The sequence below is a fragment of the Furipterus horrens genome, unplaced genomic scaffold (assembly GCF_987537825.1).
Source record: "Furipterus horrens unplaced genomic scaffold, mFurHor1.1.pri manual_scaffold_1, whole genome shotgun sequence".
In the NCBI taxonomy this organism is placed as follows: domain Eukaryota; kingdom Metazoa; phylum Chordata; class Mammalia; order Chiroptera; family Furipteridae; genus Furipterus; species Furipterus horrens.
The window spans coordinates 57,753,243-57,775,932 of NW_028327171.1; the positions used below are offsets into that span (position 1 = coordinate 57,753,243).

At 35.8% G+C, this 22,690-nt stretch overlaps 1 protein-coding gene across 2 annotated transcripts in view; it reads right to left on the bottom strand.

Annotated features, from left to right (window-relative positions):
* The window catches only part of PLOD2 (procollagen-lysine,2-oxoglutarate 5-dioxygenase 2), a 95,998-nt gene that overhangs the window by 23,081 nt on the left and 50,227 nt on the right, over positions 1-22,690 (bottom strand). For both annotated transcript variants that reach the window (XM_090275653.1, XM_090275657.1), the window contains exons 4-9: positions 22,461-22,624; positions 18,381-18,493; positions 13,743-13,806; positions 11,791-11,888; positions 4,141-4,242; positions 400-525 (exon numbers count right to left, since the gene is read on the bottom strand). In XM_090275653.1, coding sequence (XP_090131779.1) covers positions 400-525; positions 4,141-4,242; positions 11,791-11,888; positions 13,743-13,806; positions 18,381-18,493; positions 22,461-22,624 — 667 coding nt within the window. The remainder of the gene's footprint in view (positions 1-399; positions 526-4,140; positions 4,243-11,790; positions 11,889-13,742; positions 13,807-18,380; positions 18,494-22,460; positions 22,625-22,690) is intronic.

Below are 22,690 nucleotides of genomic sequence, written 5' to 3' on the forward strand. Positions count from 1 at the left end.
CCTGGAAGATATTTCAAGTTTTAATGTTATGGTATTACCATAAGCTGCAAACAATTAATAACAGGTTCTGTAAAAGAAAATGCCACAACTAACCCAAAGTAAAGGAATATAAGGCCCTCTGACATCTCTTTATTATATATTAATTTGATCCACAGGAAATATTCAACCATTTTTGATCCACAAAAAATTGTGAGTTGCATGAGGCTTATCCCAATATTATGCTACTAGTTTCTAGACTCTTATTCTTAGGTCTGAAAAAGGCAGGTCAGTAATTACTCCAAAAATCCCCTATTTAATTTAGCCCCACGGATCTTTTTCAGATACAAATAGATAATAACAAATAGTTCCAAAGAAAATAAAAAATACATCTTACATAAAAGTAATTTATCAAATACTTACTTTGTTATGAATAAATACTTTAAGTGCTTCATTTGGGTAATCCAGAGTCAGTAATATGTCCAGAAATCGAGGTAGGAAAGGGGTTGGTTGCTCAATAAAAACACCTATTGTTACATTTGGATAAACCTTTGTTTTATGGCAAACATAAGAAAAAATTATCATTAGAGTGGTTGTACTTTAAATTCTATTCAAGTCTTACTCAGAACATCAAATATACTAGAATATCAATTCAATGTAATCTGCTAAATTTGAATAGCCCGACAGCAATTCTCTAACATTGGAAATACATTTTTGTAAACCTCATCAAAGTGATCAACTTTACTCAATCGTATCTTGGCATTACGAATTAGGTTTGAAGAGGAAATTCAGTCTCATATTTATTATATGGATATAATTAAAGATATTGCCTATTCTACTATTCAATGCTTCCTTTATGAGAGTCCTTAAAGAAACATCTTTCAGATCTGAACCTATTTTAACAGTTTTATCTAAAATCAGAATGCTAATTGTGTTTCCCCTTTTGTTTCCACAGCTTAGAAGTTCAGTGGTTAATCTTCAATTCAAATAAAGCAATTACAAGTGTTGGAGAGGATGTGAAGAAAAAGGAACCCTTGTGCACTCTTGGTAGGAATGCAGTCTGGTGTAGCCACTGGAAAGCAATATGCGGTTTCCACAAAAAATTAAAAATGTAACTGCCTTATGACCGAGCAATTTTACTTTTTGGGAATTTAGCTGAAGAAACCCAAAACAGTGATTTGAAAGAATATGCACACCCCTATGTTCACTGCAGCGTTATTATAACAGCCAAGATCTGGAAATAGCCCAAGTGTCCATCAGTAGATGAGTGGATAAAACAACTACAGTACATTTTACACAGTGGAATATTACTTGGCCATAAAAAGAAGAAAAGTTTACCCTTTGCAACATGGATAGAGTTGTAGTATATTATGCTAAGTGAATAAGCCAGTCAAAGAAAGACAAATACCATATGACTTCACTCATATGTGGAATCTAATAAACAAAGTGAACGACCAAGCAAAATAGAGACAGATTCAAAGATAAGAGAGCAGGATTACTGCTCCGTGGGGAGTAGGTTGAGGTGGAGTCAAAAAGAGAGAAAGAATTCATAGACATGGACAACGTGTGGTGATTCCAGAGGCGGGGGAGAGAGAATGGGTGGAGGTGGAAGACGGTAATTTTTGACAGAAAAACAAATACATAAATATTATAACCTTAAAGTTATGTATATACCAATTTATATGTGATAAAAATGGAATATAGAAATGTTTAGCAATCAAGGACACATTAACTAGTAGCTTCAATATGCTACATCTTCATAATCAACCTAAGTTCATTTTTATATACTAATGATAATAACAGTTACCATTTAAGGAAGGCTTATAAATTCATATATGTATAAAATATATATATATAATTTCATTTAACCCTCCTACCAACTCCCTAAGATAGCCATTATTATTTTTACATAAAGGAAACTTGCTTATGGCCCAATTGAAAAATACATTAGGCCTGAGATCTTAACTACCCATATAATTCTAATTTTTGTATCTATTCCATAATTAAATATATAAAACATATAAGAAATTCATTTTGCTTAATAGAATGGTTTTCCTTTCTAGTATATTTTAAAAGGCTGTGAGTCAAAATAGGCTAAGAATCAAGTGATATATTCCTATGTGCAAATAAAAGATAAACAATTTTAATGTAAATGTTTTTATCTTTGCATCAGAAAGTTTATGTAAATGAAACCAAACAGATAAAAAGTATGAATTCTCCCTCCAGAAGACACAATTAACTTTCTGCTAAAAGAATCAGAATAGATTTTTAAACATCATCAAGATGCAGCTTCATCTAGAAATATTTTGGCATTCTTTCCAGGTAGGAAACATTCAGTTTGTTATTTGATTGGCTAAAAATTCTTATTTTCATATAAAATCGGGCTCTATTTACAAAACTCCTCAGTGGGTGTCAAGTTGCAGAACACATTATTGCAAACCTGTGAACAGCAACTACAGAAACACTTTTTCCCTGAGCGACAGGTGCACTCTGTGGCTGATCAATCTCAGTCAGGTGGAGAAAAACTGAATACTACTCAGCCATTAGAAAAGACAAGATGCTACTATTTGTGACAACATGGATGTACCTTGAGAATATCATGCTAAGTGAAATAATTCAGACAAAAACATCAAGAACCATATGATTTCACTCATACATGAGATATAAAACTAAAAGCAACAAATGAACAAAGAAAAGCAAACAAAGACTCATAGACACAGACAACAGTATGGTGGTTACCAGAGGGAAGGGGGATAGGGGGAAATAAAGGGTAAAAGGAGTCAAGTTTATGGTGATGAAAGGATATTTGACTTTGGGTGGTAGGCACACAATGTAATATACAGATGCTGTATCATAAAATAAACCTATATAATTTTAATAACCAATGTTATCCCAATAAATGTAATTTTTTAAAAAAGAAAGTGACTCAAGGAAAAATAAAAACATTAAAAGCTCCTAACTGTGCATAAGTTAAACTTTATTCTGCTTTCAGATAATTACATGAATAGAATTTGGTAATATTTTACAGTGAGAGTATATTGTATTTGCATGAGTCCAGGAGTTACTGCAAATTTTATTTTTGTCTATTCTTTCTACTTATCTGGCATCCTGTAGATACTCAATAAGCTTATGGTCAATGGAGGAAGGAATCAGCCTTAATGACCAAAATCATCCCTAGAATCCATATACATAATAGAACTTTGAAGTCACAAGAACAATTTTTTGGAAGAAAACTATTACTATAGAATATCCTAAAACTACTCTAGTAGTAGAAGAAGTCATAAAAATGAATTCCCAATTGATCATTTACCCTAAAAGTGTAAATGATAAACTATAGTATAATTCTCTATAAAATATATAAGGGTAAGGCAAAGTAGGTTTACAGTTGTAAGTACATGAAACAGTTTATTCTTCTATTGTTATTTATTGATTATTGCTTTATTTTCCATATGAACAATTGCAAACCTACTTTTGCCCCACCCTGTATATATAAGTAGCATTGTGCCTGGTATATATGATGTACATGACATCCAGGCAAAACTGCACAGTGATCAAGAATACAGGATCTGGAGCCAGGTTGCCTAAATTCAAATCCCTCCCTCCAACACACAAAAAAATTATATCCCTTAAGCAAGTTACTTAACCTATATATACACCACAGTTTCCTCATCATAAAACTCAGTCAATAGTACTGTCTACTAAAAAAATTATATGAAGCTTAAGTAAGTTACTATATGTAAAATTCTTAAAATAGTCCTTGGTTATTCAATAATATATTATTATTTTTAAATCAAATTTAAAATCAAGCACAGATAAAATTAGTCAATAAAAATGCTGAAGCACTATAACTATTATTTCCTCGATGATTATGCCAGGTTAGCAGCTTAAAATAAAACAAGAACATCCAATCATAGCAAATTATTACACATTAACAACCAAATCCTTTTTATTGAGGTCAATTATTAGCTGGCTTTGCTTTCAAAAATACTTCAGATATACACAAATCTAGCAATTTTTCTTAATGTTTTAGCTTTATAAAACCATTCTCTACTTATCAAAACTATATTATCAAAACTATACAATAATGTGCCCCCCTTTATTTACAAATCACTGTATTTCATGACAATGTCTTTTTTATACTACATTTCACCCAATTTCACTTACATTTACTGCAGACAAGTCAATTGTATCCAGTTCACAGAGATTGCAGCCTTTATCCTGTGTCCATGCATTAGGTACGTAGTTCCCGAAATAATTCAGAAGAATCTAGTGAATGAAGGAGAACTGTATTAATAAAAGTTATCCTCTGCTCTCAAGGTACTTTCATTCCATATAACTAGCACATGTGACTGGGTAGATGATTCCTTTAATAATTCTATTAATATTTATCACTTAGAGTTACACACTGAACAACATTATCTCCAGACAATGAATCATAAAGCAGGTGAAACTTTGTCTAGAAACGCCAAAAAATGCATTACAAACCATAAGTCATTTAATTTATATAAGGAATGACACCAGAAGAGACACAATTAAAGAAATATGTCAAACATGAAGCAACAGTTTTAACTGGGCTAATGAGACTTATCAGGAAAACACCACAAATCAGGTCAGTCACATGAAGAGTAAGTTAGTAATGAGATAAATGTTTAAAGGATCAGCACAAACAGCTACAGTGAATGGGACACTGTCAGTGTGACTTCTTACTAACCATCACCACACAACACAAACACTATAAACCTGATTACCAAAAGGTACTAAAATATGCTGTCTACCCTAAACTAGGCTTCTGGGCACTGCTTTCAGGAAAAGAAAGTTTGCAAATTAAAACAGATCTGAAACAAACTGCTAATTACAGCCACCCCATAAATCCTATCAACAAGAAGCTAAAGTACAACACTGCTTTCCACTCACCCCTTCCAGACCTATCAGAGTATCTCCTTTGTGCCTCCTCCCCTAACCTTACCCCCCTCCTTAACTACCTACTGGCTGGCATTCCTTTTTTTCTGTAAAATCTGTGTCCTTGTGTGTTCCGGGTGAGGGAGCAGGTTAGAGAAGATGGATGGGGAAAACCCATAAAAACACTAAAATATGTTCTCGGCCCTCAAACAAATCTTGAATATCCCTAGATTTGAACATCTTAGGAAAAATTCTTCCAGTTTACTTAAAAAAATGTTTTGCACTTTCTACTGCAATAGTAATACCTATAGTGGTATGAACATCTGCAGATTTTTATTTTTTCTTTTCATGAAGTATTTCACTTCAAGATAGCGAAGCTACAGCAAACTAGTTTTGGTTGTGACTGTTACTTTTAACAGGAAGCACCTAAAATCCTTGTTATGCTATATAATCATTGACTTTCCATTGGAAAGGTGAAATGTACTCAAAAGAAAAAATGACCATCGAAAACATACAGAAGTGCCAAGTAAATTGTTCTAGCTTCCTAAGACCCTAAAAACACATCCTAAGGTACAGAACAATTGAGGTAATTAGTCCAGTACCATTCTACAAAAATCCTCCAAAATATTTGAGATTCCATCCAAATATCTCTATTGTACTGGAACTAAAACAGACTATAAAAACAAGTACAGTGTTAATTACAATGGGAAAAATCTCTATTAAATACTGCAGACCTAGTTACATTCGATCTGCACAGCACACAGAAGACATGAACAGCAACTGACTCATTCACATTTCTTATGAACTACATGATAATTCAGGAAACAAATTACAAGCAGGATATATGTAGTTCTGGCATTTGTTAATGACATTTCAAGAGTCAATGTGGTCACTTTTATGTTCCTCTATAATGAAAAAAAATTATTTTGCTCTTGTCAAATCACAGATGTAAACACTAATTTAATAATTCATGTTCTGTACAAAATTATAGTTTTGAAGGAAGAAAATAAAGCAATTCATGTGAAAATAAATTCCTTATTTAGCATTATGCGCAAAAGAAATTTTTTTAAGGCTAGTGGGAAATACACAGTTTTGTTTAAAACATCCTGGGAAAGAATATTTTTTAAAGCAAGAAAAAAATCCCCCAAATAGTTGGCCATATCTACAATTCCCATCTATATCTGCTTAACTGAGAAATCTCATTAAAAATTAAATATTTATTTCATGAATTATTGATGAGTCTATTAGATTCCTGATGTGAATATGAAAACAAGACAATATTTTTTGTAAAGGTCTGAGCAGAAAAGGCATTACCTTTAGTTCTTAAAACCAAAACTTTATTTCATAACCTTTCTACTTTTGACTGGAAACATCTTCCTTGGATTTCTCACCACACAGGCAGGGTCATCCACTATTCCAGCCTTCCATTTACATCTATTTTCTTCATTAAAAACTGCAGACATTTATGCTGGCAGCTTTGAAAAGTGCAGAAACTGTTTATGTATTTAGGCTGTTCTGGGAAGTCCCCAGCTGCTAGGTGGCAGTCCTTTCCAGATCCTTCTTTCACAATATCAAGATGTTGCCAAGTATAATGTCATGTCATTGGCAAAGAAACTTTTCCAAGCCCATTCTTTCTTTTTTTCAAATCATTCAATTATTCAAGGTCACAGTAACCCAAGCATGGTGGGTTTTATGCAAAAAAAATAAATTTTTATTGCAAGTCAAAATAGTTCCAGAAATGACTTGTTTTCATGTGCAAATTAGGCAATCTGATCTGGTTCTGTTAAACTTCTGTTTGTATAAAAATGCTACCACTGTCATGATTACTTAAGGATGTATATTAGTTGATAGTTAAAACAAAAGGTTGGGTATTTCATCTTTTCTTATGGCTGAGTAGTAGTCTGTGTATATATGGACCACATCTTTATCCAATCATCTATCAAAGGAGACTTGGGTTGTGGCCACCATGAATAATGATGCAAAACACAGGGGTGCATATATCTTTATGAATAAACGTTTTCAAACTTTTCAGGTAGACACCCAGAAGAATCATACAGTAACTCTATTCTTGACTTTCTGAGGAATCTCCATACTGTTTTCCATAGTGGCTATACCAGTTTACATTCTCACCAGTAGTGAATATAGGTTTGTTTTTTTCCTACAACCTCTCTTCAACACTTGTTATTACTTATCTTGTTAATAAATAGGTGTGAGGTGGTATCTCATTGTAGTTTTGATTTACATTTCCCTAACAGCTAGTGAAGTTGAACATCTTTGTATACATCTGTTGGTCATTTTTATGTCTTCTTGGGAAAGTGTCCTCTGCTCATTTTTTAATTGGATTGTGCTTGTTTGGTATTGAGCTGTATGCGTTCTTTATAAATTTTGGATATTCCTTGTTGGAGTTGTGTTTGCAAATATCTTCCCCCATTTGTAATAAAATTAACATCTTAGGAGCATGTGAGATCTTGCTCCCTGGCTTATGTTGTCAGTGCGGCTCAAATAAACTCTTTCAGAAATTTTCCAAAAAAAGCATCTTAAAAAAGAAAAGAAAAGCAGGCTGAAATGACCCCAATAAAATTAACAACTTATGTTAAAAAACAAAAGGACCTTAGGATGTATTATTAACAATAAATGAGCTTCAAGAATAAAAAGTAAAGCTTTAAACCAGAAATCACAGTCATTCTATAAACTGATTTATATATTTTATCTAGATAAGTATAAAAATTACATAGTATACAGAAGTATATTTCAAATAAAATGTTAATTAAAATATAAAACTGTTTATAAACCATTATGAAAACAAATGAAAAATAAGAATGCTCAAAAGATGTATACTAAAAAGACGTAAAACTGAAAACAGCTATGAATAAAAACAGTATGGGAGGTTAGTGGGATTTTAAGTGATTTTAAAAACTATTTATAAACCGTTCTTCCTAACAATAGCATAAGATTTAAAGAAAGTAAGAAATAAACTCACACTTAATATACTTGAGTCTACAAACACACTACAAATAATTTATCATTTACAGATTATATGTATACAGCCGTCCCCCCTAAACCACTGTTTAACTTTCTAGTGTTTTGGTTACCCTGATCAACCCCAATCTGAAATAGTAAAAGAAAAATTCCAGAAATAAGTTTTAAATTGCACATTGTTCCGAGTAGCATAATGAACTCTTGAGTTACCCCACTCACTCCTGCCCAGGACGTGAATCATCCCTTTGGTCCAGGTATCAAACCTGTATATGCTTCACACTGGTTTAGTCACTTAGTGGTTAGTCATTTAGTAGCCTTCTCAGTTATCAGATCAACTATCATGGTATCACAGTGAGTGTGCCCAAGTAACTCTTATTTTACTAAATAATGGCTCCAAAATGCAGGAGTAGTGATGCTGGCAATTTGTATGGGACAAAGAGAAGCTGTAAATGCTTCTTTAAATGAAAAGATATGTATGTATAGGAAAACACAGTATCTATAGGGTTCTGTATTACATGAGTTTCAGGTATCCATCGGAGGTCTTGGAACATGTGCCCTGCAAATAAGGGGAGACTATTGTATTTTTAAATTTAAAAAAAGCATAGATATTATTGAGTTCAATGTTATGGCACAAAAACCACTGACATACTGATGCCTCACTAAATAATAACTAAAATTAACTTATAAAACCTCATATAAAAATCCATTAATCTTTTACAATTGTTTTTTCACAAAGTTTATATCTAAAGAGTAATCTGCTTTCTTTTCCTGTCAGCCTGGACACAGGGGAAAGTGTGATATATCCACATACCTCTATTTAATTTTAACATAATATTATTAAATAAAACATTAACATCAGTTGAATGTTTATTTATATCATCTTTTCTCAAATTTTTATATTATACCAAATAATAAAAAGACTTCATGTTTTGTTGTAAAACAAAATCATATGAAGATAGACTAGATAGGATCATGTCAGAGAAAATATAGTAAGATCATCATACTGTTTAAAATGCCAGAATCAGTGATAGCCCAAACTGAGCATGTTTCCCAGAAGAGTTAAAACTTCATAGTACACATAGGTCTTTCTAAATGATTAAGGATTGATGATCCTTTTATTTGTGAGAAATCTGTTAGTCACTTTGTAAAACTCCAGTCAGATTATCCTGGGAATTCGTAAGGAGTTGTTGATCACATTGAAATCACTGAACCCACAATAGCTAAATTCTCAGGACCAAGCTCCCTCTTTAAAGACTTTTAAATTTGATGAGGATAGTACATTACCAAAAAGGAATAGTATACTATTTAGTTACAGGAGATGTCTGTTTATACAAGCCCTTGCCTGAGGCACACCAAGGTATCAGACAGAGGGCTAAAAGGAAAACTGCAACACACCCAAACACACACACACACACACACACACACTGTAAAGGGCTTCATAAGCAAAATTTGTCTTTTTATCAAATTTGCCTAAAGAAAGTTATAGTGACCCACAGCAATTTAACGACTATTTTGTCCTGCCAGGAAAAAAAAATGTCTTAACACTCCCAAGAATAATGCTAGATCATTACACTGTTTAGACTCCGACATTCAAGTTCCATTTATTGAAAAGCTAATGTAGGCTACATGTGTGCTGACTCCAGGGAAACAAAAGTGAATGGGATAGGTGTGAGTTCTGTAATTCCTAGGCTAAAGCACTAGTAAGTGGAGAAAGGTCCAGCTATGCTAAAAGTATGCACAGGAGTAAAGAACAAGCTGACACCTAAAAGGTAACAAGACTTAGTTGATGGGTACAAGAGTGGGAATTAGGGGGAGAGGATACCAGAATGAGTGAAATGCATGTACAAAAGACTTGCATACAGAGGAAACATGAAACTTTGTGAAGTTCAAACTAATTTAGGAGCTGAGGAAGAGAATGACTATCAGAACTGGGTGTGTGGATATTTGTTGTGTCAAGAATTGGGGGGTATAGGATGGTAGACGGGTAATCACTAAACAGGAGCAAAATTTTTAAAAAGCCTTATGAGACAAATTGAGAATTTGGAACTTCATACCTAAATACATGCATGGGTTTAGTAATGTGATCAGATTTCTAGTTTCAGGCCTCTGGTGGGCAACTGCTACCGGTGGGAGGTGGCAGGTGGCCTGAACTAAGGAAGTTGCCATGGGCACTGAGGAAATTAGATACAACACCATACATAGCAGTTAGAACAGCTCCTGGATTGGGAGTGGGAAGCAACTGCAGCCAAAATAAAACCCAGGTTTTGGTTAATCAAGTAGATGGAAGAGAATGCAGAGCTTAAGGTCCTGAGCTCCAAGGTCTCAGAACACGTAAATAAATCTACCAATGGGGTGTGCAGACCTGGAGTTCAGGAAAGGTAATAGGAGTTAGTTCAAGGATCTGAAAAATCATCAGCATTAAGAGAGGATTTGCTGATGTGGAAATGAAGCAAATTACTCAAGAATGTATGTGCAAGAGAAAAGGAAGATGCCTCAGATAGATACCTGTGGAACATGTAACTGAAACAGTACAGGAAGACCACCCCCCAACACATACACAAAAGGTTAGATTTTTTTTTTTTAATATATAGGAAAAAAGAAAAAGACAGCAAGAGAGATTGAATAGTAAAACCCAGAAAATTAGTAGACAAATCAACAGAGCATCCAGGAAACAAAGGGAAAAAGCTTTTCAAGTAGAACCAAATGAGAGCAACAATGTCAAAAGTTATCTTCGGGTGAAGTAAAAATGAGGGCTGCTGAGTGTTTACTATTCAATGAGCATGTCCTGGTGTGTGGGAAGGGGAATAGTGTGGCAGCGAGTTGTCCCTACCTGAAAGAAGTTTGGCTGTGAAGGGAGAAGACAGGCAGGCTGTAAGGCAATGTGGACTGAAGAGGATATTACAGTTTGTGTTGGCTCAATCTCTTTTTTGTTTGTTTGCTTTTGAGGATGGGAAAGACATAAGGGTCTTTAAATGATGATGAGAAGGAGAATGTGGCTGGGAAAGTGATACAAGATACAGAGAGGATAGTACATGGGAGGGCTGGAAAGGGTGGAAAAGAAAGTGGAAAGATTAACTAGAGAAGGAGATTCTACTTCAGTTTTAATGTTGGAAATGCTTCCAATGTGAGTTTTCCCTTGAATTTCTTCCCATGCATATAGCTTTTGTTGGAATTCAGACTACTCACTTCTCTGAAAAAGCACACATCTCCCCATCTTGTCTTCCCACAATGCAAATCTATCTGTGAATCTCTTTTTCAGATACTTATGAGTAAATCAGTCAATTCAGTATCTCAGAACATTGTCTTAAGCATATACAGTATACACACATACAAACACATATGTGTTTAAGTATATATACATACATACACACATAATTCATGTTCCATTTTTATTGGTTACCAGCAATACAAACTTTACCAACTTATCTATAAATTTGAAGTCAATAACATTTTCAGCAAGCTCAATTATATATATTTGAAAAGATCCAAAATTTCATTCAAAGTTATGTTTGTCGACTCTAACTCAGGTAGAAAATAAGTGCAAGAGGAATGTTTCTGTCCGATCTTAGTAGAGTTGTTAATTTAGAACTGGTGACTGAGATGAAACAAACGGTCCCTGAACAACCTCAATGATTTGTATTCAGAAGATGCTCTATATGAAGGAAGGAAATGTGGCTCATTTTCCAGTTAGCTGTTATTATTAAATACTATAGTGAAATATGTTACAAATAGAATTAAAAGTTATCATGCTGCTGAGAAAAAGTAATCAGCTAATCTGAATGAAACCATAACATACACTGTAAAAGATAAAGCCAGTAAATTGTTGGCACCAAAATAAAGCCTCTTACAGATAACAAAAAAGAAGATATTCTACATATTGCTCCATAGTCTATCTCCAAGAACTAAGAAGACACGAGAAAAGTCACTGTGAGTCACCTTGGTGGGTCCATTTCCATTAATTGCCACTGGTAATGTTTCATAAAATACATTCTTAACTCTGGCTTTGCCATTTTCAAATTTCAAAACAACTTCATCTGAGTTAAAAAGAAAAACAGGTTTTAGTAATTTAAAATGTGAGTGTATATTCATACATACAAACATATATTCATTTTAAAATTGCTCATGCATGCTATTCCATGTGTTACAACACTTCTAGTAACTTGGACTACTCCTAGTCAACAAAAACCCAAATGACACTGAATCAGATTCTAAGCACCTCACTTGCTCCAACCTGGCACCAGCAAACTGAGGTGCTAGGCTACTGAGGTGCTAGGCCACTGAGGTGTCTGGCAGAAGGAAAGCCTTTCTTCAATCCTACCTCTGCTTCTTGACAGTGATGTGATACTAAAAGAGTTAAATTATAGTCTCGATTTATTCATCAGTAAAATGGAATCCTTGCCTGCCTTTCAAGGTGATTATGAAGATTACAATATATGTACAGCAAATAGAACACTGCCAGGCACAAAAAGCAAAGTTTCTAGTTCTTGAAAATCAGGCTTAATGTAAATTCCAAAAATACAGGGTGTCCCCAAAAAAAGTATACACACTTCAAATAATTATGAAGTTGGTCTTTATTAAAATACATTTCATTATCAAAATGTAATAGAATCTACAGACATTATTTAATTGTTTTGTCAACGCCTGTTTTCAAACTGACATCCATTCTGGTCCAGGCACTGCTGACAACACGAAGCAATGGAATTTCAAACATCACAAAACAGCAAGATGGGGCTTCCCCACACTACCATCATGATGTTAGATCCTACCTTGATGAGCTCTTGCCAAACAGGTGGATTGGACAAAGGGGTTTCGTAGAATACCCTGCGCGTTCAGCAGACCTCACACCACTAGACATTTTTTTTAATGAGGATACTTAAAAGACAAAGTCTACACTATGAAACCTACAACAGTCACTGAATTGAGAGCAGCCATTGAACGAGAATGCACACAAATACCAAACGAAATGTTTCGTGACATGTTTGTGATTCCACTGCTTCGTATTGTCAGCAATGCCTAGACCAGAACAGATGTCATTTTGAAAACAGACGTTGACAAAACAATTAAATAATGTCTGTAGATTCTATTACATTTTGAAAATGAAATGTATTTTAATAAACACCAACTTTATAATTATTTAAAGTGTGTATATATTTTTTGGGGACACCTTGTATATACAAGTCAGAAGGGAATGAAAGATTTTGTTTGTTTGTTTTCAGTTTTTTTCCCTCATACTTCCTGAGCACTCCACACTAAATGCTTTCCACTCTGAGAATCCTATTACTCTATGCACTATCTGAAAGAATTATATTGAATTGCAATGTATTTTTTAATTTCAGAGCATAATGCATTAATGAATGAATGTTGATTTTTAATGTACTGATTAATTCTAATACATTAATGTATTTTATCAAGAATATATGTCTATTTATATAAACATACAGGTAGGTATACATGCATGCATGTATGCAAGCATGTGCACACAAACACACACTCCCCAGTGATGTGCCTAGTTACCAGGCACATTCCAACTAAGTAAAAATACTCTCATACCATTCCAGAGGAATTCACAATACAGAAAACTTATAATGAAAAATGTGTAACCATAAGGTGTAATTTATTTAGAAATACATCTATAGTTTCTAGATGGTGAGATACTAAATTCTAAGTTACTGAGGCCGGAAGCTTATCTTTTTTGTATTAGTCTCAGGCAATGATTTTAACCAAATGCACTTAACTGTATCAATAAGTTTAAGTCCAATACTTTTTAAAAGTTGCAATATCTACACAGTAAGCCTTAATCATAACCCCAAAATATAACAAAGGTAAGACCACTGAAAACACACATGTCCATTTGCATACACGAGCCATCCAGTATTTAGGAAGCATACCTACAGCTCCATTTAAAGCCTGGAAAATTTTGCATTTGTGATCCAATGTGATGTTAAGAGCTTCCTAAAATAAGAACAAAGATAGTATTAAAAATTACACACACACACAAAAGAAAAAAAAAACAACACTATCATATTAATATAGTTTTTCTTTAAAAATTTTTCAGATAGACAGACATGCTACATCTTCCTCCACAACTAAGAAGGAATACAACTACCTCAAAACTAGAGACAACCAGAAGTTCCAGAAAATCAAACTGCATGGCAGTTCAACAAACGAAAATATAAAGAAGAAATACTCATTCAGACAGGTAGGAGGAGTGGAGCTGGGGCGGAGAGGACGTGGTGTGGTGGTGGCAGTAGCAGCAGCAGTGGCAGGTCGGCGGAAAGCATAGTTACACGTTTTAAAAAGTCAGGAGGGACATCTGGTATTGCATTCCCAGCTCCTCACCAGACCATGAAGTTCACGGTCCCAGCACCATAGGAAAAAATCAAGCCTCATTGCTTCTGACTTTGCAGACCAGTGGGGAATGGGGCGGAGGCAGGAACTGCCGGTCTCTCAGCAGAGTCCGCTTGTTTAAAGGGCCCCCATGGTCCTAAGACATCCACAGACCCACCCACTCTGGGAACGACAGCCAGGGCAGCAGCTAGAGGGGTGCCAGTCCTGTACGGAAATGGGAGAAGTGCCTGGAAAAGGGGCCAGTGCTGGGCAAGCGGCATTGCTCCCCTCAGACCCCTCCCCCACATACGGCATCACAACATGGTGAAACAGATCGCCCTGTACTGACAAATACCTAAGGCTCCGCCCCTAACATCATAACAGGAGCGACAGCTGAACCTAAGACACAGAGGCAAACTCACACAGGAGCCTGTCAAGATGAGGAGACAACTTCCAGCCAAGATGGAGGCCTAGACTGACATGCTCTGTCTTCCTCCACAACTAAGAAAGAATACAACTACCACAAAATCAGAAATAACCAGAAGTTCCAGAAAATAAAGCTACATAGAAGTCCACCGTATGAAGTTATAAAGAAGTGGTGCTCATCCGGACAGGTAGGAGGGGTGAAGCTAGGGCAGAGAGGTCAAGCTGTGCTGGTGGCAGCAGCTGCGGTGATGGCAGTGGGACGATGGTAAGCACAGACACCTGTATTTAAAGGGAGGAGAGAAGCGCCTGGGGAGCACCCCCGGCTGCAGACGAAACCCGTCAGCTCACGATTCCAACGCCAGGGAAGGCAGACCCCCATTGCCTTGGACTGTGAGGGCCAGAGGGCGTGGGATAGAGAAAGAGGCTCCTGGTCTCTCAGCAGAGAATGAACAGCAGGAATCCATCTTGGACCCCCACCCCCATGCAAAACGCCACAGTGTGGTGAGAAGGGTCACCCAGTTGTGATGAGTGCATGGGGCTCTACCCCCTATAACGTAGGAGGTGTGACAGCCCCACCCAGGAAGCAAAGGTAAACACAAAACTGTCAGATGGCACAGATCATAAAGAGATCCCAAACATACAGCAAATATCTAATTTAATGGCTCAGAAGATAGGAAATCTTTCTGAGGCACAATTCAGAGCTTTGGTTATAAAAATGCTTACAGACCTAACAGCAGATCTTAAACAAGACGGGGAGGGAATGAAAGCTAGCCCTGCTGAAATGAATAAAAACACATGTGAAACTAGTGGTGAGGGCAAGAAGACCAGGGATCCAATCAACAAATCGGAACATAGGGAAGGAACAAACAGTCAACCAGTGCAGAAAGAGGAAATGAAAAGTGAGGAAAACGAGAAGAGGCTCAGAAACCTATGGGACAACTATAACCAAGCCAACATCTGAATCATAGAGTTGCCAGAAAGTGAAGAACAACTAGAAATTGAAAAATTATGTGAAAAAATCATGAAGCAGAACTTCTCTAACTTGGGGAAGGAAATAGACTTACAGGTCCAGGAAGCACAGAGAGTTCCAAAAAAAATGGACCCAGGGAGAACCACACCAAGACACATTAGAATCAAAATGTCAAAAATTAAGGATAAAGAGGGAATCTTAAAAGCAGCAAGAGAGAAGAAGAGAATTACATACAAAGGGGTCCCAATAAGACTATCAGCTGATTTCTCAGAAGAAACTCTGCAGGCAAGAAGGGACTGGCAAGAAATATTCAAAGGAATGAAAAGCAAAAACCTACAGCCACGATTACTCTATCCAGCGAAGCTGTCATTCAGAACAGAAGGGCAGAGAAAGTGCTTCCAAGACAAAGTAAGACTGAAGGAGTTTGTTAGATCCAAACCACTGTTATATGAAATGTTAAAGGGACTTGTTTAGAAGAAGGAGGATCAAAACTTTGAACATTAAAATGAAAACTGTATCACAACAACCAACAAAAGAAGCTAGGGAATTGAAACAAAGGTAGACTAACTAAGTAAGCAACGAGAGTGGGAAAAGAATTATAGGTATGGGGAACATTTTGGGAGGAGGTCAGCAGGGAGGGGGGAGGGGGGAAAGGGAGGGAGATGGTACAGGAATTAAGAAGCATAGTAGGAGGGAGTGGGGTAGACAGGAAGATGTTGAAAAGAACTATATGCACAACCAATGGGCATGGACTAAGAGTGGGAGGAACTGGAGGGAGGGGTGTCACTGGGTGGAGGGGAACAAAGGGAAAATAAATTGGGACAGCTGTAACAGCATAATCGATAAAGCATATTAAAAAAATTTTTTTAATCCCATGTGTAAATAAAGACTAATCTTATACTTGATTAAATTAGAGGGCAGAAGGTAGGAAAAAGCATTCATGCTGTTCTCCAAGTATTTCCACTTCTCCACCCTCTGACTAATTCTAGCCAGTTCAATTGTTAGCAGAATTAAAATAAATCATTTCCAACCTGGAGATGCCATTTCTAGTTTGAGACCCTAAGTGTGCTCCTTCTCCTTGGCACAAGCAGCAGCAAGGTTGGATATGGCTGGTCCATCAGCCAGGGTGCCTAAGTGACTACAATAAGCAGAAACACCCTGCTCACTGATAATGGACTGGTTGCAGAAGAAATAAACCTCTGTTGTGTTAAGTTATTGAGCCTGGGCTTATTACTGCAGCATAAAGTGCCTGAATGCCACAACGTAAACATTAATCAGCTTTACAAACTTTGACTCTCAGTGCAGCAGTTTCTCAGCTACCTTGCTCTGTCACAATATTCCTAAAATTATCTTTGCATGCTGTTATGAATCGAATATCTGTGTCCCCTCAAAATTCATATATGGAAGTTCTAAGCCCACTGTGGTGACATTTGTAGTTAGGGCCATTGGTGGTAATGAGGGTTAAATTCGGGTTATGAGAGTGGGACCCTCAGGATGGGAATTTTGTCCTTATAAGAAGAAATATGAGTTTGGGCACACAAACGCATGTTCTCTCTCTCCCTCCGTCTATCTGCCCCATGTGAGGACACAGCAAGAAGACGGCCATCTCAAGCCAGGAAGGAAGTTCTCACCAGAAACTGACCATGCTGGCAACCTTATCTCAGACTTCCAGACTCCAGAACTGTGAGAACTGAATGTCTGTTGTTGAAGCTACCCAGTCAGAGGTATTTCATTATGGCAATCCTAGCAGACAAAGACATGCTAACTAGATAAAAATCTTAGGTTAACAGTATTTAGACAACCAAAAATATCGCAAACTGAGCAATGAGGAAGCACCCTAAAATAAAGACAACAACATAAGCCTCAAAGCACTGCCCCAGGTGAATTACGCCAAGAAAAGGTGAGCACCATGCTGCCCAAGCGAGCACTTGGGCCAGGAGGAGGCTTCTCCAGGTGAGAGACAAGTCCCCAGGTCTGCCATGTCAGACACACAAGGGAAAGTGAAAGACAGGGATGAAGAAAACAAACAGTTTAAGAATGAAGTTTCTGGCCCTGGCTGCTGTGGCTCAGTGAATTGAGCGTCGGCCTGCGAGCCAAGTGTTGCTGGTCCGATTCCCAGTCAGGGCACATGACTAGGTTGCACGTCAGGTCCCCAGTTGGGGGCACGAGTGAGAGGCAACCACACAGTAAAAAAAAAAAGAATGAAGTTTCTTAAGTATTAAGTGTCTATTGAAAATATTTATATGACTGAAGTATTTATCTAAGAAACAAACAGTTTTAGTTACAAAGTCACTATAAAATAAACCTTGTCACCAAAAAAAAAAAACCTTGTTTCCTAATGACAGCATCCACAAAGACACAATTCAGTAAATTTCAGAAATATTGGTTATATATAGTAAATTTATTGAAACATTAACCTGTAATAAAAATATTGCTGAATTAGAGAACTTTGGTTTTACTTTTCTCTAAAGTTTCATTAAGTCAATCTCAAGAGTGTTCTCTCTAGGGCCTGTGGCAGACTGCTATTAGCCCCAACATTCACCCCCCCTTAATTACAGGAATCAGGTTTCTAGAAGGACATATGTACCTGAAATAAAGGACAACACTTCCTCTGCATGTTATAGGTAGCCACATAAATATGTTGCAGTAAAACAAAAATGTGAGAAAGTACTTTGTGGTAAAGGAGTTGACAAAACCGAGATGGTCCCTTATTTACTATTCTGCTGTTAACTGCCCAGAATCTCCACTAGCTAACATGAACAAGGGGGTTACACTGAAAATGGGAGCAGGAACTACTACACACCCTCTTCAGTGGATCAATGTAAATTTTAGTATAAAATAGCTGATCATCATCATTATCCTGTAGATTCCACTGCTGAACTATACGGTTGATATATGAAGCATAACCAATAAATCCTGCAATACAACAAAGAAAGAATGCAGAGTTTAGTATTCAAAGACCAAAACTCATGTCTATGTTAATTCCATTAATCCCACCAACCCACTGCACAGTTACAAATCCATTAGGTCTAATCCTTAGCTCAGGATGTCACAGCTCACCATGAGAGAAATATGAGTTATGGAGAGTTCTTTGTTTTATATGTAAGTTACAATAGAGTGAGCTTTAATTCTAATTGTAAATCAAAGATTCTTTCAAAAAACACATTCCCAAAACTAACTAACACAAGAGGGGGAACTAATACTTTCCAAGGCTCCTAAGAGAAACAGTTACTTGTAAAAGAATAGATGGAAGAACATTCTTTTCTGACCTTCTAAAATGATCTTCTTGGCTCCTTTATACAGGATTCACTGTTTCTGAAAAAAGAAAATCTCTACTACAATGATTTTAACATCAGTGCCAGATGCTAACGCAATCAGAGGAATGTTGGATTTGTCACTGACTATAAACATCCCAATGAAATTTTATATCTAGGACATTTGGGGATTTTTTCCTTTACTTGAGCTACTCGTTATAGTACCTGCTAAACCATTTTCTGGCTAGCTTTTGTGTGTCATAGTCTGGAGGAAAGGAAGTCTAAAATTGGATTTTTCCCCTTGGCCTGAGAACATAAGCATTAAGTTTGCCAACAACATTTGTCTATAAAAAAACATGGACAACAGGATCATTTTTCCCTTGTTTGAATCTTCCTCTAAGTTTTAAAAATTCAGCCAAACTATGTTTCACTGACATGCAATACTTTTTAAAAGAGAACTATTTTACTCCTGTGAATTAAAAAGAAACCTAAATTTTTATCCTCAAAATTAAAATCCCCTCATAAAAATATAAGAATTAAAAGAAATAGGTCCAGGAATATTACTGTTACCTAGTGAAAACAAGACAAAATAAAAACATGGCTAAACCAACCACTGGCTGCTCATTTTTGTTATTTTTGCCAAATAAAAAAGTCTTAAAACACTGAAAAATGCAATTTTTAATCCTGTGACCAATCTTCCCTGATGAAAAATATATGCAAGTAGACTATACGATTTTCAATGGTTTGTGTTACTGTTTTTCAAAAATTATGTTTCCTTATCATTTTTATAAATCCCAAACATCCTAAAAAATATGAAAAGGAATTATAATTGACCGTTGAACAACATGGGTTTGAATTACCTGGGTCCCCTTAGACATGGATTTTTTTTCAATAAATATACTATTAATCCTCTATATCTATGGGTTTCCTATCTGTGGATTCAACCAGCTATGGATTGAAAATAGTGTTTTTGATACAAGGTTAAGAATCCACAGATGTGAAGGACCAACTGTATGCATCGTTTTATGCGATTTTCAATGAGACTTGAGCATCTGTGGATTTTGCTGTCTGCAGGGTATCCTGGCACCAATTTCCCTAGGGTACTGAAGAATGCTGAAGTTTTGGGGAAGTCAAAATTTATACATGAATTGTTGACTGCATAAGGATCAATGCTCTTAACTCTGCATTGTCCAGTAGTCAAATATATATCTATTTTCATTGTATGTCATATGTATTTTATATGATTTATATATTTCTATTAAACCACCATATTATTTCAAACCAATAAAGTTTCTCATATTCTGCAATTTTCCTTAGAAGGAAACATGTTCACTCTCCATGATAAAGATTTTTTAAATTAAAAGATATGCCCAGAAACAAAATTTATATCCCTTAACTGACTCTCGGTATATCATTCATGAAATTACATTAAACTTTTATTGAACATATCTAGATTTTCTACCACCTCTTTAATTATTCTACTCCAAAAAGCATAAGTATTATGTTTTGATATCCTTGTATGATCTTTCTCATTTATAAACATCTTTTCCTTAATTAAACCTGCTCACAAAGGCACTCACTTGGTAGTTTTTTCTGCTATGTCTACAGTACTGTGCAGCTGTCTGAAATTAAATTTATGAGTAGATATATCATGATCAAGATTAATTTACATTTCATTATACATGTTAGAAAGAAAATAATAAATATAAAATAAAACATCCCAGAGTTGAAGAGCAAAGCAGTTTTTAAACTACCTAGGACTTAATGATAATTTGAAAGATTAGTCATACTGAGGGCCTGACAGTTTGAAAGCAGAAGCAGCACCAAGCTACAATTCAAGTGTTCAGACAAGAAGTTGAGAGTAGAAGCTTCTTAGCTTCATGTCAGTGCATGAACTGGAAACCCAAGGGAAAGACTGCTAAGACAATGAGGACTGAGTAACCAATGTGACAAACCCTAGATTTTGACTTGAACACCAAAGTAAAATCCAAAGCTGGTAGATAGATAGATTACGAAACTGTAACATAATCAAGAGATCCCCAAAACCATGAACTGTAGTTATATTGAGATGGTGAGGAAAATGAGCTAAAGCTTGTCAGTACAAACTGGGATTTAAGGTTTTAGAAGTATAATATTTATATGGCCTGACAAAGTTCTATGGTACAACTATAACAATGATTTACTTTTAAAAAGGTGCAGATGAATAGAGTTGGAACTTGGGCATCTCAGAGAACATAAACTACTTGCTAAGAAAGGTTTCATTCCCTAAGCAGCTGAGCAAAGCCTAGAATTCAGACATGCTGCTACTTAAAGCAGCACTTATTTTTTATTCTCACCCAAGGACATGCTTACTGATTTCTCGAGAAAAGGGAAAGGAGGGAAAAAGAGGGAGAGAAACTGACTGGTTGCCCCTCACACATGTTGTGACTGGGGACTGAACCCACAACCTAGGTATGTGCCTTGACCAGGAATCGAACCTGTGAACTTTCTGTTTCCAGGACGATGCTCCAACAAACCCACACCATCGAGGACAAAGTAGCACTTATTTGAACTAGCCTGAATAGTATCAGTTGTGTGTGTGTGTGTATGTAAATCACTCACAAACATCTGGTCTTCCAGTGTGGCTTACATGTCTAACATGTTCCCCTCATTCTATTTGATTATAAATTATAGCTATGTGTTTAGATTAATCTCAGTCTAAAAAGAACATTTTAGAGTCATATTAATGTCCAAAGTCAAATTTCACTTTATATTTTGATGGGAGGGGAGAAATGTGATAATTTGTTCCTTTAATCCATGGTGGCATAGCTAATGCAGCATTTGGAGTATACCACACAGGGCATGCTGAATCCTTTATAAAAATTTTTACTTATTGATTTTAGAGAGAGAGAAGGGAAGGAGGAAAGAGGAGAAGAGAAGAGAAGAGAAGAGAAGAGAAGAGAAGAGAAGAGAAGAGAAGAGAAAACACTGATTTGTTGTTCCACTTATTTATACATTCATTGGTTGATTCTTGTATGTGCCCTAACTGGGGATCAAGTCTGCAACCCTAACACATGGAAATGATGTTCTAACCAACTGCTACTGAGCCAGAACTGCATGTTGAATCTTTTTGATTAGTGATTTCAAGACAAATACTCATACTCCAATATATTTAAGATACAGATAAAATTAAATATTGCCTATTTTTTAAAGCTATATGATTGTAGCTTACACTTTTTCCTAAGAGAACTTACTAAATGCATTTCTGTCCTCCTATAGCCAGAAAATTCTCAATGATACTATAATCAAAAGACCCGTATACATATTGCTTTTCCTTTAACAACTGAATGTCTTTCAGAGAAATTAGTTAAATTTGGGGGACATGAGATTTCTCACTTGTAATTCAGAAATAACAACACACTGTCTAATGTTGTTATGGGCATCGTATGATATAATACATATGAGAAAATGCTTTGTCAGCTATAAAAATGCACTATGAATTTTAAACTGATATAATCTGTCCACAGTAATAAGATAATGGTTATTTAAAACTACATGTCTGTAGTTATATATACAAAACAAGGCTGTTTCACAATTATTTATAATTTACTATAACTTACATTACACTTTTCTGTCAGTATCTTACCCACCTCCTGAATTCAGATAGCGTTTTCCAATGTGAACAACAGGATACTTGTCTGCTAGTCTTTTATCTGGCCACAGAATTCCATCAGCTGCAAAGACCACTTTGTGATTTGACTTTTGGAACTTCCTTATAACTTCTTCTGGACCACTGGCAAATATGACATCAAAGCTGTTTAATGAGAGGGGAAAAAAGTTTTAAAATACAGAAAAATAAAAAATAAGAAAAGACTTTTTA